This window comes from Rhea pennata, chromosome 3 (assembly GCF_028389875.1).
Source record: "Rhea pennata isolate bPtePen1 chromosome 3, bPtePen1.pri, whole genome shotgun sequence".
NCBI lineage: Eukaryota > Metazoa > Chordata > Aves > Rheiformes > Rheidae > Rhea > Rhea pennata.
The window spans coordinates 77719750-77734299 of record NC_084665.1 but is presented as its reverse complement, the minus strand read 5'-3'; the positions used below and the strand labels follow the sequence as shown (position 1 = coordinate 77734299).

The window sequence follows — 14550 nt, the reverse complement described above, 5'->3', positions numbered from 1 at the left end:
AATTTAGATAAAAAATATAATCAGTAACTAGAAATTTTGAAATATAAAATTTTCTCTCTGCTATTCCTTCCTAATTGGGCAGTTATTGTTTTAAAATTGTCTAGGTTAAGTGGCCAGTTATACATTTAAAGTGCTTGTTTTAAAAATATACATCCTTTCTTCACATTGTGGTAGAATGCTAGAATATATCCATGAAATCTAGAAGTGCTAGAAGTGGAATTAAATTTGTTCTAATTTTTCATTGTTTATAAGCTTACATAATCAGCATCATCTCTGCTCCTCATTTTAATTGAAGAATATATACATGAATTGAATGGAAGACTGAAAAAATCCTTGAACACAGTTAGTTGCAATGAAAGTCTATTATCTAGCTTTATTCTTCAATGTGTATTAGCAAATCTTTTCATGGTAAACAAAGGATAGCCTACGGTATCAAACGAAATGATGTACAGGATCTATCTTGAAAGCAGCATATTTAATATAATTTTAATTTCTATTATAATCCATTAAAAAAATTTTTTTTTATAATTACATTTTTTTATAATTACATTTTCCTGTAACAGTGTTTTAGGCCTGGCCAAGCATACTCTATAAGAAATGGTAAAGCTCACTCTTGTGGTATAATAAGAGAACTGCAGAAACAACAGTTCTTTACTTGTCAGTGATTTTTGGTTGCATATAAACATTAGAAGTGACCCTAAATATACTGCTTTCACTAAATGGATCCTTGATGAGATACCTCTTTTTTTTTCCCCCACATTGGTAAAGAAAAGAACATGTTTCTTCTGGTTTATTTTTCCTTCTCTGCTCTAAGAAATGTTGCAGTGTTGATGCAGTGCAGTATCAGGCTGCTGGACATGTGTTGATGCTTACAGCACCACTAACCAAAGCTGCTTTACTAAAACTCACTGGTTTTTCATCAATCATGAAGTTACGAATGCAGCCAATGAAGGAGTTGCGTGTAGTCAGGCTGGATGTTAGCAGAGACTCTGGAAGAAACAAATTAAAAAAAAAAGCTGATGATGACCAAAAGAATCAGTTCAGTAGCAGAATTGGTAATGGGACCTGAGTCTCCTCAATTGCAATTCAATATTCTATTCAGGAACCCATGCTACATCCTACATGTGATCAGTCCATCAGTAACATTGAAGTAAGTTCAAAATGTATAAAAAATGTTTGGTTACTTCAGACACTAGAGTACTCAGCTTTTCAAAGAGGCAAAATATATGAAAGATATTTTTGTTCCACTGAACAGCTTGCATATATTAAAGGAAAGCTCGTGCCTGCATTCTAATACATATGTATGATAAGAATCTTCCATGGCTTTTCCTTTTGGTTTCTCTGTGCTACTGGGTGCAGCTCTGTTGCATCTTCTGTGAATCTTTTTAAATGTCTGGACTAGTGCTGGTGTCCTAGAGGCAGTTAGAGTAAGCAGGGAAAATCATCTACCTTTAAGTAAAATTCTTGATAACACATGGTTAGTAGAGGCTCAATCTTGCATTTTTGGACAGTACATTCTCTTTTAAACAATGGAGTAGATGAATCTGAGGCTACATATTTGTAATTTCTTTAAACATTAGGTGTATTGTTAGCTGTGTATGATTTGTTAGGTTTTGTTTAGTCTACTGTATTTACATGGTATTAGTTAGTGTAATATCATTGCTGTTGTGAAGTTCATTTTAGGATTCTTCCGTGCCAGGGTGATAATAGTATTATGGAGCCAATGTATGGCATTGCTTTAGTGTTCTATAATTAATGCAGAATCAGGAAGTTTTATTTTGAAATGGAACAGCATTTGTAATTAGCACTTTATATTACCTCTCTGGGAAGAGTTTTGTCCTAATAAAATTCCAGTTTGGAATTAAAGAGTATACAGGCACATAGTTTTTAAGATTCCCGTTAGGCTTGTTTTTCCTCCTGGTAGTGTGGGATGGATGAGAACATCATGCACTCAAGCCACTAATCCAAGATAAGCAATATAATAAATTGGATTGTTAGAGCTATTCGTGATTGGCATGCAAGGCACAGAGAAATAATGTTGCATGTTTTCAGTGAGAAATGTGCAGGAGATGACTTAAAAAATGAATCACGTAGTGTTGATTACAGTTTGCATATGAACCCCCAACAGAGTAGCTCTGTCTGTTGAATAAGGGAAGTAAATGTGGTAATCTTGGCCCACGCTACACAGATGGTCTGTGAGTCACAAATTCACATTAGCAGACATCTGTGCAATAGAAATCACCAGTCAGAATGAGAATCTTCATGTTTTATACAGTGTTCAAAGAAGCCATTGCTTGGAGAAGAGGAAAGCAGCCTACCAGCAACAAAACCTTGAGACTTCAATTACAACTAACACTGATTTTCCAAACCCATTGAAAAAAAGAAAAAAAGTTCTTTAAAAAACATTAAGCCTTTACTGGAAAGAAAAGTGGGGGGAAAAAAAGTGAATTTTTCTAGCAAGCTGACTTTTTACTGACTCTGTACCTGACCCTCCAGCAAATGTGAACATTTTAATTTCAATGAAGCAGGGCTTTTTTCTTGGATAACTTGAGACAGAACATTTCTGATCAGCTCTTCCTGAGCCTTTGAATTATACCAGGTTGTTCACATGAGTAGCATGCATGTTTCATTCTTTTTTTGAAGTGAGAACAAAGCTTCTATGTTTCCTGTGAAAGCAGTGTTGAAATTTGGGAACAATACCATAAAGCTGCCAAAACGTACCTGGCACACCTCCAATAAACACCGGCTCCCTGTGGTCAATTGCCTTTGGATTTAGTGGCCCTACCACATGGTTGACTTCAGAGTCCACATCCAGCTGCACCACGTTAGCATCTCTAATAACTGTAACAAGAAGGATCAGAGATTAAATTGTCATAAAAAGTATCTTTTGATGGTTTTATGACAGACAGGTTTGATCTGAGTGCTGGTATGTGGTCAGCCTGTCACAGAGCACGGCCAATGCAAGATGAGGAGCAAGGTCACTTCTGACCTTCTGAGTGAGGCTCTTGATTGTTTGTGACTGTGTCTAGGCTGCAGGGCCTAGGTGTGCTGCATAATCCTATTCTCCAAGTCATTCAGGGGGCCTACGAGAATGCAGTGAGGTTTCCTCCTTGCTTGTGTGCCTGAGTTTCCTTCAGAAAGAAACTAGACTGCATGGGGGAATGGTATATGCATTGATGTCTCCTGTGGATATGATGCTGGGAGGCATCCGAAGTGAGCTTCTAGAAAGGAAGTTGGAGGAGTTTCAAGTACTTGTGACTCAGATAGACTTTTTGACTTTGAGACCTAGGAATGAAGGATGGCTGTTGGGACAGGGACAAAATTCTGACTGTTGTGCACTGTGAGGCAGGGACTCTCCAGACCTGGCCTGTTAGTTGACCTTTAAAGGCAGCATCTCCCTGTAGCTATTGTGCTCTATCAATATACATAACCTCAAATTGGGGAAAGGAGAATATCATCAGGCATACTACTTAGGGTTGCCAGCATTTCACCTAGGCTGTCCATGTTCTGTGAACAAAGACCTTCCATCTTCATTTGTGCTTGACAGGAACTTATGTTTGTCCTCCCAGGAAACTCTACAGTCACTATGTTTGGAGGAGGACAAGGATTGCATCTTTAAAGGCACTACAAGAAACAAACTTGCATCCTGACAGATGAAAGGAAGTAACTAAAAATATGACTCTAATTCCCAGTATGCTGGCCCATGGAGATGGATAGCAGAAGATGGAGAATTTGGCTCTGTTACCTTTCTTAAGGGAATGATCATATTTTACTGACCTGCAATTCGGTGCCATCTGCCATCACAGAGACTCTGTTTCAGTGTCACTGAAGTTGAAAAATCCCTGATTCCATTATTCAGTTTCACAGTAACCTGGAGGAAAATAATGTTGTTGTCATTGTAAAACCCCTCCTGTTCTCTTTTTATCTACCGTTGTCCTGATGCTATGTTCCCTACTTAGAATATGTCTAGTATATTAGTGATAGGAAAACATTGCTTCATGCAAATTATCAAAAAAATCATTAAAATAAAGCACCTTTCTAATTTGAAATTTTTTTAGATTCAGCATTTTGCAATATTTCTGATTGGAACTTAGGGAAGAGTGTTCAAGAAAAGATTCATTCAAAAAATAACAGCTAATTTCACTCAAATTTTCCAGAAGAGCAACTTTATAATTTCCTGTGTGTTAAATTAGTGTTTAGAGGCCTCAGATGATTTGGCATCTTGCTAGCCTCTTAATAAGAAACAGCCATGTTTTCTTATTCTTGTATATTTAAACAACTAGATGAGACAGAAGAATAGGTAGGGGACTTAGCAATGACTATTACATTATTGTTCAAGCTCATGAAGAAATCCGTGGCAGAGCTAGAAAATGAACCTAGCTCTGAATTCTGCATTAATTACATGGGTGAGTATCTTTCTTGATGGAAACTGCCATAGCACTGGCAGAGCAGTGCTGTGCCCTGTTGCAGGGCACAGGATTCCTAGTGACGATTGTTAGAGAATTCCAAATCACTTTGTCCCTTACAATGTTGACAGCTTGTTGACTGACAGTGACACAAGGAAACAGCTTATATTTGATTTTAGAGAATCTTTGTTTTAACACAGTAGTAGCTAAGGAATGTTTTAGCTTTTTGAACAAAGGTATTAGCAAGCAAAAATAAAATAATCCTCATCTTCCTTTTCATCTATCTTTGGACAAGATCTATTGAAGCAGTTAAAGCAAATACAGAATCATGAGGGAAAGTGACTCCTTAATAAATCACTCAGTTAAGCTGTACTGATAGAGATACAGGCATTTAAAAATGAATTGAAGATGATGATCATTCTTATTTGCTCAGCAAAAAAGCTTTCACAAAACAGGTCCTTGATAATGCATTCGAAGAGAGCAGACAGTTAATGATAAAAACATGGATGCATACTAAGAGGCTAACTGTCAGGCCTGTTTTGGTGACAAGCAGGGAGATCTGCTTTTCCATGGTGAATTTTGTTTGTGACTCCCATAAACATTATGCTAGAAGTGATGTTTGAGAGAAAAAGGGTTATCTTTTATTAGACTAACTGATGCAGTTGGAAAAAAATGACAAGCTCTGCATATGCAAAGCTTTCTTCAGATCTTTATGTAAGAAGTGCTATGCTGAATCGGTTGTGTATATATCATGCAGAATCACAGAGTGGTTGAGGTTGGAAAGGACTTCTGGAGACCATCATGTCCAACTCCCCTGCTCCAGCAGAGTCAGCTAGAGCATGTTACACAGTATCCTATCCAGACAGCCTTTGACATCTCCAAAAATGGATACTCCACCACCAATCTGGGCAACCTGTTCCAGTGCTCTGTCACCCTCATGGTAAAGAAGTTCCGCCTCATGTTCAGGTGGAACTTCCTGTGTTTCAGTTTGTGCCCAGTGCCTCTTGTCCTGTTGCTGGGCACCACTGAATAGAAATTTCAGGTGTGCGATGACACACAGAGATGCACTGTGGTTTTAAGTAGTTCTCTGTTAATATACCAGGGACTAGCTAGAGCTGTAAGAATGGGATTTATAGAGCAATAGATTCTCCGAATGATAGTTCATCCCACCTATATCAGATGCTTACTTTAGGATGGGATGATTCACTACTGTTAAAATGTCCATTCAGTGCTTCTACTGTAGGTTCCTGTCCCAGTAGCAGAGGTAACAGGATGCCTCAAGGTTCTTTATTTCTAGCCCAGAGCAGACACTGACAATCAGGTGCTGGATAGTGCACTGTAGTAATTAAGAACACCCACACTGCCCATTCACTTTATTATACTCTGAGGTTTTTTTTCTTCAAAAAGGAGAAAAAGATTTTATTTTCCTGCTCCAAACCTTTGCTTGTTCTATCTTTTATGACTACAGCTTCTTACTGTGTGCGTATAATGCCTGCCATGAAGAGAAGCAGATTTTAACAGTGAACATAAGATAGCAACAGCAACAACAATCTGAAAAGTTCATTTCAAACCACTCTCATTCAATTCAAAGCCTTACAAAAATCCAGAGGCTTTAGTAACTGTATCAACAGGTAATCAGAACTTTCTTTCTCTCTCACTTTCTTCATCACACGTGTTAAAACAAGAAGACAATGAGAGCAACTGAGATTTTGTTTTTAACATGCAAGAAATAAAATTTCGTCAGGCAGAAATGAAATCACCTTACTTGTAACTGTTATACATTTTTAATGTGTAGATGAAAGAGCAGCAACAAAGTGTCAGCACTCCTGCTTCTTTTCACCTACACATTAAATATTTATTGTTAGTACCAGCCAAGTGATCTTTTTGTATGCTAGGTGTTATTTTATGTATATTAAAAGAAGTATGTAGGTTGCCTAATCTAAGCATTTAATATAGTTAGGAGAGAAATAAGAATCAAGTAATGGCAAATTTGTAAGACAAAAGCTGCATATAGCACAGAGTCCAAGTAGATAGAAGAACCAGACAAAATAGTGGAAGGAATGTGGCCTTCGTTATACCTGTCCATTTTTCATGTGCATATTCAAGTACTCCCCATTCACGCTGTGACCATGCATTAGAATTCCTGAGCTGCTTCGGGGACGTATTTCAAAAACAACTTCAAATTTCAGGCCTAAACTGAAGGATTCATCTGTGAGGAGAAAAGAATAACATTCTTCTTTTTGTACTGAGTTAATGATGAAATCAGACATCTATTCAAAGTCAAAATGGAAATTCAGAGTCCCTAGGTGGAACCAATTTGTCCTGTTCTAACTATTGGAACATGTGCCAGTGTACATACTTGAATAGATAGTATGGTGCATCATCATACGTGACACATTCCCACTTTTGTTTAATCTGCTGCCTTGAAGTATTAATAATAGCTTCTTTATTTTTCTCATTATTTAAACAGCATGCATTTTTTTAAAAAAATACTTCTCCGCAATGTGATGGAAAGCAGAAAATAATTTCTGTGTATTTTTTTAGGCAGTTTCATATTGTGCAATTTGCTTGGCATTCAGCAGTTTTTACACAGTGAGTGGGAGTTCACTTGAGATTTGATGATTCAATAGTAGAAACCCACTTTTTCTATCTGGTGGCAGGCCAGGGAGCAAATTGGAAACAGTGTGTAGTTCCGCTTGGTGTTACCAATGGATAGGGTTCTCTGTTTCCTTTCCTATTCAGATCAGAGCCTCTGTGACCAAAAAAGCTCATAAAACACTTCCTGGAACACAGCAGGTTTAAATGATGGAAAAGATGTGTTCTGTCTTGTTGCTCAGTGTCAAGACATACAGAAATCCTTTCATTAGGATTTTTGAATCACATATTGTTTTCTTAGTTAAAGACTAAAGGTGACCATTTGTTGCTATGCATGGTTTTAGCCCTATTGGCTTGCATTTTTCTACAATAATTTTTTTCATATTCCTCTGTGAAATTATTCTAATTAACTTAAATATGTACATATGTGTATATACATGCACATATGTAACCATTTATCTAGTTTCATGGTGACATTCTCACCTCTCAGCATCACCTGCTTAGCATAATAATGATCTGTATGTAATTGTCCTTTGAGCTCACAGGCTATGAAATTACAACATCTGTTACATGTGCCATTGTGAAGTACAGTAAATAAGACTAAGGTGTTATTATTGGATACATTTATTCAGTAGTATATTACCAAGGACAACATATCCTCCTTCTGATGAAAAGTATGTTCCTGCTTCTGATGGGCCTTCAAAGCAAGGTGTTACACTAAATGTTTGCGAAGCAGAAGTAATTGATCTTCCATTGAGCTGTAAATTGCTGAGGCAACCACTAAAACTGTAGACTGAGTTAATCTGAGGAAACAAAAAGCGTGATTAGTAGATAAATTGCTTATGGAAGGAAGGAAACCCTTTTCTCCCCAATTTGTGCTTGTTTGTGATCTCTAAGGCCAGGATTCTCTGGTGTATCGATTTTGAGTTATATCCAGAAAAGAGAAGCAGGACAGGTGTTTTTCTTATGCTCTGTGTCTCTCAGATGACCTCAGAAGTGAGTGTGAAATTGATCTCACCTAATTTTACCTGTCTCGATATCTAAGGTTGAATGTGACTAAGATTTCTCTGTTCCTCAAGGACCACTGGCTTTTCTGGTTGCTGCTGCGAGTCTGCCCAATACACTTCCACTGTCCGCTTGAACTGAGCTGAGCGCTACTCAGTGTGGAGTTGATTTTGCTTCAGTTCACCCCTAGAGTCAACTTTTGTGTTAGCTATACATAGAGCTATGTAGTGATGTAATGGGTGTCTACTTTACCTGGATATTTTTCACAGCTTTTCCTGGAGATACACCTCCAATATACAGTGGTTCAGTGACTTGCCAAGTATTAGCACTACCACTGAAAGATTCTTCTAATACTCGGAGACCATCAATTATCAAGCGACCAATATTTTTTCCTCTTATAAATATCACCTAGAAAGGGAGGAGAAAAGAAATCCGGAAGATTACTTTCATGTGCTGTGGGAACACTACTCTGTAGTGGAAGAAGATAAGAAATCTGAGGAGAAAAGCCTCTGAGTCATACGCTACAAGCCTATTTTATTAATTATAATTTGCTGTACAACTTTCAGTCTTTGCGTTCATATAAAAATTTGATAATACAACTTCTATCTTACCATTTTGTCATATGAGGCAGGTAGTTAAGGTCTCACAGGATCTACTGAGATCTGCCCATCTTATATTCACAAATATTATTCATTGTTACACTTTTACAGTTCTCAATCTTCCCCAGTCATATGGTTTGGATTCATCCAACCTGCTTTAAAGCATGTTTAAGTGCTTAAGCAATTAAATGCCTAAATTAGGAGCTTGTAACTGGATTTCCTCTGTAGTCAAGGAGGAGAGATAGGTACCTACAGAGGAAAAATCATCTCGTTCCCTAAATTTCTTTCTTAATTTTCTTGGACTACAGAGGGACCCTAAGACAACTATGCCTCTTGCTTAGGCAGTTCAAATAAATGTGTCTAAAAGAAATATCCTAGCCTTTCCTTCCTATCTGATTTTTATTGCTTTACTGTTCTGCTTGCTTCTGTTATTTCTGATTAGCTGTTGTGTGCGGAATTGCTAGATTTTTATAACTGATTTACAAAGTAAACTCTCCTATCCCTAGTTAATGACCTAGTAAAATTCTGCACGGAAGATCTAAAAGTATTAGCAGAAGTTTCTCAACACATAGGTGTGGTTATAAGCACAGGAATGAAAACTCCCTGAGCTGTCAAATCAGCAGCATCTTTACCACATCTTTTAAAGCATGCGTCTTCCTACTGATTGCTTTATTCTACTTACATTGTGCCAAAGACCATCATTGTATTTCTCTTGGCTTTTAATCCTTATCTTCTGATGACCAGCATTAAACATAAAAATGAGTCGGCCATGAGCAACAAAAAGGGCCATGAAGTTGGTCTCTTTTTCGTCAGAGACATAGAAAATCATGCCATGAGATGAGTGAGTTTTCAAACTGATAGAGAACTGAGCTCTGGCAAATAAAAACACAATATTAACGTTAGAGCAGATATAATTGACAGAAGTCCACCTGCAGTGAGGAAGATTGAGGTTTTCCTACCAGCCTAAGGAAGGTAAGGATGTCCTTTATGGAAATGGTGTTTCTGGGAAGCATTCCTTACTGTTTTTTTGGAGTAGAAGTCAAAGCTAGAGAAAAAGCCACCTTACAAGGAACTTACTTTCAAATAAACCAAAACCTCTGGAGTAAATAAAATCAATGCAGATAACCAGTAACTGACAGTATGGACACTATGTATCGATTCCTGTCAAAAGCAATGTTGGTGGACTTTTTAACATTTCCTTTGGTGTAGTGGAAGCCTGACAGTTCACACATCTTTAGTGTTGCTCTAGACTTATTGCTAAGGCTCTGCTTTCTAGTCGTTTTTCATGAAGTTCAAGACAACATTGCCATGTACTTTGATTCCGTTCGACACAGTGTGAACAGTGAAGAGTTCTTGAGTGGTACTATTGCTTTGGGTCTAAAAAATGGCAAAGCTGTATTTGTGTGGGGCAGTGCCAGAACTGGTTAGTCCTGTCAGGTCCCCTAATTAGCTTAGCTTCTGTTCCTGGTATTATATGAGCGATCTAGACATGTTCCATTGCAGTGTATACCTTCCATGTGCACATTTAGTCCCTGCCAACAGAAGTTGTTTTAAAACATCACAAGTCATTGTTTTTTAAAATAAATACTACAATAACAAAGCTGTAATAGCACTTATAGCAAAAATATATCCTGTAGAGATGAACAGACATATTAGAGTTTGCATTTTCCTTCTTCTGTCTCAAATGGATTGCCCCAAGTAAAACACTATTGAAGTAAAACAAATGTAATGATTCTATTATCTAAGTCAGGAAATAGCACTCTTCTTTTCTGAGTTAGTGGTCTGGTATGCCTCCAGAAAATACTTGGTTGAATTTGTAGTCTTTCATGGAAGGTATTAAACTAAGATCCATTGGTGGTCATAAGATACCGTACAGCCTATCCTGTGGGAGCCTGAGGATTAAATAACCAGAATAGCTGGGCTCATAATTAATTACTTGTATTTCCACTATAGCTTGAATTGGACATAGTTTTCATGGCTTTATGTCCTGCTGCACTATGTAGATTCCCAAGCAGTTTTAAACATCTGCCATGGTCCTCAAAACTGTGCTTTATTTCTTGGTGAACTATTATGTTCTTTTTCAGCTCTGCTTGATTGCCAGTACTTTTTGCATAAAGAGACCAGTGGTGCACTACTTATATAGAACGGACATCCTTAAAACCTTCATACAAATGGGCAAGAAAACTCATTTTCTTAATATACAATGTAGATGGAAGAGTCTACAAAAGGGATGTAACTGGAAACATATTCAATTTATTACTCTGACTCAGCTGAAATACCTTCAAATATATCCTAAAAAATTCTGTATATAAAAAATTGCCTCAGGTATAATACACAAAATACATTTGCCGTAGATATAATACATAAAAAAAAAAAAAAAATGTCAGGCTAAGAGGAGAAATATGTCATTTTTTTCCTTTCAAATGCTACTTTGCCCTCCCCAATGTATTTCATTTTTATTTCTAAAGTTCCTTTACCTTTCACTGAAATCTTTTGGTATGTGATCAAACTCTTGTCGGCTGTTTGCTGTTCCTCCAAACTGATATGCGTGTTCAGTTGCCTTGGGATTCAGAGGCAGGTGGCATTGAGGGTCTCTGTGCATATTCATTTCTTGATACACTTTTTTGAGGCCAGTTGAAGCCTGTGAGATCTTGTCTTTATCTCTTCCCACCTTCATACAAAGAGAACCATGAACCAGAAATGTTAAGTAAGATGGAACATACTTTTTAGCAATATCATTTGTATATAAACTAGCAATATAGGCTTTCCTTAAAAAAAATGAATGGTTCCAAGAATTCCTAACTGTGTAGCTAACATGATTACAGTTCAGTTGTGTTGCAGTTTTCCTGTTTGAATCTTTTCCTCTCTGCTTTCAATGATGTAGCATATACTATAGTCATAATAGGACATGCTTGGACCGTAAGTTCTGCATGCTGGAAGAGTTCTTTTTTCCCTCATTTTATATTAATGCATGCTAGTTGTATCCAATAGAGCCACATGGAAGTAGCTGAGAACAGAAGTAAGCTTATTGCCTTTAGGCTATAGAAGAAATCAAAGAAGGCTCTTTCTACAATGCTTTCTCAAAGATGCTGGAAAATGTGTTTTACATTTCTGATGAGACAGAATGATGCAAGTGTAGACTAGATCAGATCAGGGCAGATATTTGTAGTGATGGAATATTCAAAGGGATGAAGACCTTTGCTTATGTTATAGCTGAAGTATTCTTCAAGTGGTACATTCTGGAACATGTTTTGGAGAATTTACAATCATGACATAGTATATATCAGCTCTGGAAAATTCTAATGTGATGCTTTAGCAATTTGTAGCAAACCTTTTTATTACGATTTCCTTTGGCTTTTGATGAGTTTTTTCCTTTCTTATGGAGAAGAGCAATTGGAGGGGATTCAACAGGGCACCCATAAAAAGAAGCCTGAACTTTCTCAGAGTACCTCTGGAAATCTTCCACCTCAACCTCTCGATCCAACCTGTGTTTCAAAGAGGGAATATGATGGACTGACTGAAAAGCACAAAGAACAGCTGTTTGCAAGTATTGCAATGGTTTTCATAGAAATCACAGAATTTTACATTTGTATTTTAAATGATGATTTGATGGACTTTTTTCATCTTGGATCCTTGATTAAAAATACAGATTAATCAGATAATGTTTGGATGATATGGGAAGCCTATACTACTTCTGTCTGTTATATTCATGCTTGCATAAACACAGAGTCAGAATCTGCAGCAGCAAATTTACTTCAAAATTTTCCATGTAAGAGTATTTTGTGAAGTGATTAACACCAACAAATTCAGACCATTTCCACTTGACCAAACTCCTAACTTCAACAGCTTCTGTGAGATGCCATAGTATCATTTTGTTTCAAAGGCAGAGCTGCAAGCTACATAATATAAATGTAAATTACAGCTATTCAAATTATACATTGCACAAAAGGCATTAGCAGGTGCAGTACTGAAAGCTGATTTACGTCAACAGTTATTCCCACTTCAACAATTTCTTAACCTAGGAGGTCTGCATCAACAGTTTTCATGGCAAATAAGGTAAGAAAGGTATTCACATATACTGACTAGCCTCACAAAATGAGATAAATATTTTTATTGTTCAAATAAATCAATTCTGCAGAGTAGTTACTGTCTGAGCTGTCAGACATCAATTGCCTGATAATGTGTTTGGGAGGATGCTACGTACCTAGTGAAGTAGGCATTGCTTATGCAGCCAGTGAAGTTGGCTTGCTGCATGCTGAGGGGAGAGCCACCAAAATAGAACTTCTTGAGACTGTCAGGGCTTTTCCCTGCTTTGTCCTTAGCTGGTTTCTTTTTGCTTTCTTTCTTGTCATCAACAGTCAGCTCATATCTGCAAGGACAAAACGTCCATTTTGTAAACTAGTTTTATAAAAAGTCCATGCAGGTTATTAGACAACTTACTCTGTACACCACAAGTGCTGTCAGGGTCGGTGTATAAATCACTGAATAGTAATGTTCACAGTCATGCGAACATCTCATTTCCAGCTGCACAACGAGCAATAGTGCAACTAGCCCACTAGCAACCTAGAGTCCACAGGCCAACAGATGTCATGATATGATATCCTGGAGTTAATCCTGAAGTCTCGAAAACTGCAGTCCACTCAGCGAAGATACATAAACAAAGAGATCATTAGTAAATGCATGGAAGCACTGTTTCGGAAAATGAGATACAAGCATGGGCCAATCCTTCTTCTTTATGTCCCCATCCCCTTTTCTTTCTCTTCTATCAAAACATATTCATGTCTTAGCTATACAATAATGTTTGCCTAATCTCATTTTGCAACAAGCAAACCAACTGCTGCAGAAATCAGGAAGGATTCTATTGCCTTAATATGAAACTGCCTATTATCTGAAGCACCAGGCATTGATTTTTGGCAAATTAAGAGTTCAAAACTCTCAGGGAAATATGACAGTTCTCAACACTGTTCCAAGGCACTGTATTGCGCTTGCAGCTTTTCAAGCTGTGTTTCTTGGATGTCAGAAGTCATATGTACAAGCCTCCATTTCAGTTTGGAAACAGAATGATCTTTTTACCTGCATAGTCAAGATTCTAAAAGAAAGATTCTTTGATTCTTTGACCTTTTAATAAAATGTTTAACATAGAAAGCAACAGTAAAATGATTCAATGCTTAATTTGGGACTGCTTTAAAAAACCAAAAAACCCTGAAGAATGACCCTTAGGCTTAGTAAACTTCTTTCATAGTTGGTTATAATGTGGTGCTGCTAATGCCAAGGTTGCGGGTTCAATCCCCGTATGGGCTACACCGAGGGCTGGACTAGATGATCTCCGGAGGTCCCTTCCAATCTTACCATTCTATGATATGAGGGCAAACAGGAGCTAAGCTTTGAAAAACACTATTCTTTTCTTTTAGTTTTACTAAAAATTCCTAGCATCTTATCTTTAGGCCAAGCAGGCCAAATTTCAATCACGTCAGTTTGGCGTGATTGGTGTTTATTTTTTAAAACTGAATTAATCAGTTAAAAAAATCAGTGAAAAAATGCCTAAACATCCCTTTGAACAAGAATATTAAATGATAACGAGTTCTTTACAAGAAATATCTATATTCTAAAGGTAGGGAATAAAAGGTGCTGGACCACTTTACCTTTCTGGTGTGACAGAAGTAATGATAAAATGGTTTTTTCCATCATTGTAATTTCGGTCTGATGATTGAACTTTAATTCCACTTGCATTTAAAACGACAGCACCTCTGTCCATAGAGACGGATAACACATCTGACTGAAATACAGAGAAAAGCATCTTCAGAAGCATGTATAACACCGGAAGAGTTGACAGTCCAGTGCATTTAATTGTTGTATTTATTTGCTCTAATGAAACATATTTCTTCTTGCTGTTTTCCCCAGTTTTACTTTCTCTGCAGAGTGATAGATGGAGAAGCAAAGGAGAT

At 37.2% G+C, this 14550-nt stretch overlaps 1 protein-coding gene across 4 annotated transcripts in view; it reads right to left on the bottom strand.

The window, feature by feature from the left end:
• Nucleotides 1–347: 347 nt before the first annotated feature.
• LAMA4 (laminin subunit alpha 4) overlaps nucleotides 348–14550 on the bottom strand; it is a 107799-nt gene continuing 93596 nt past the window's right edge. For all 4 annotated transcript variants that reach the window (XM_062572630.1, XM_062572631.1, XM_062572633.1 and 1 more), the window contains 11 exons: nucleotides 14248–14381; nucleotides 12810–12974; nucleotides 11937–12090; nucleotides 11083–11276; nucleotides 9288–9477; nucleotides 8259–8414; nucleotides 7645–7804; nucleotides 6485–6615; nucleotides 3778–3871; nucleotides 2722–2841; nucleotides 348–989 (listed from right to left, as the gene is read on the bottom strand). In XM_062572630.1, coding sequence (XP_062428614.1) covers nucleotides 844–989; nucleotides 2722–2841; nucleotides 3778–3871; nucleotides 6485–6615; nucleotides 7645–7804; nucleotides 8259–8414; nucleotides 9288–9477; nucleotides 11083–11276; nucleotides 11937–12090; nucleotides 12810–12974; nucleotides 14248–14381 — 1644 coding nt within the window. In that variant the 3' untranslated portion in view covers nucleotides 348–843. The remainder of the gene's footprint in view (nucleotides 990–2721; nucleotides 2842–3777; nucleotides 3872–6484; nucleotides 6616–7644; nucleotides 7805–8258; nucleotides 8415–9287; nucleotides 9478–11082; nucleotides 11277–11936; nucleotides 12091–12809; nucleotides 12975–14247; nucleotides 14382–14550) is intronic.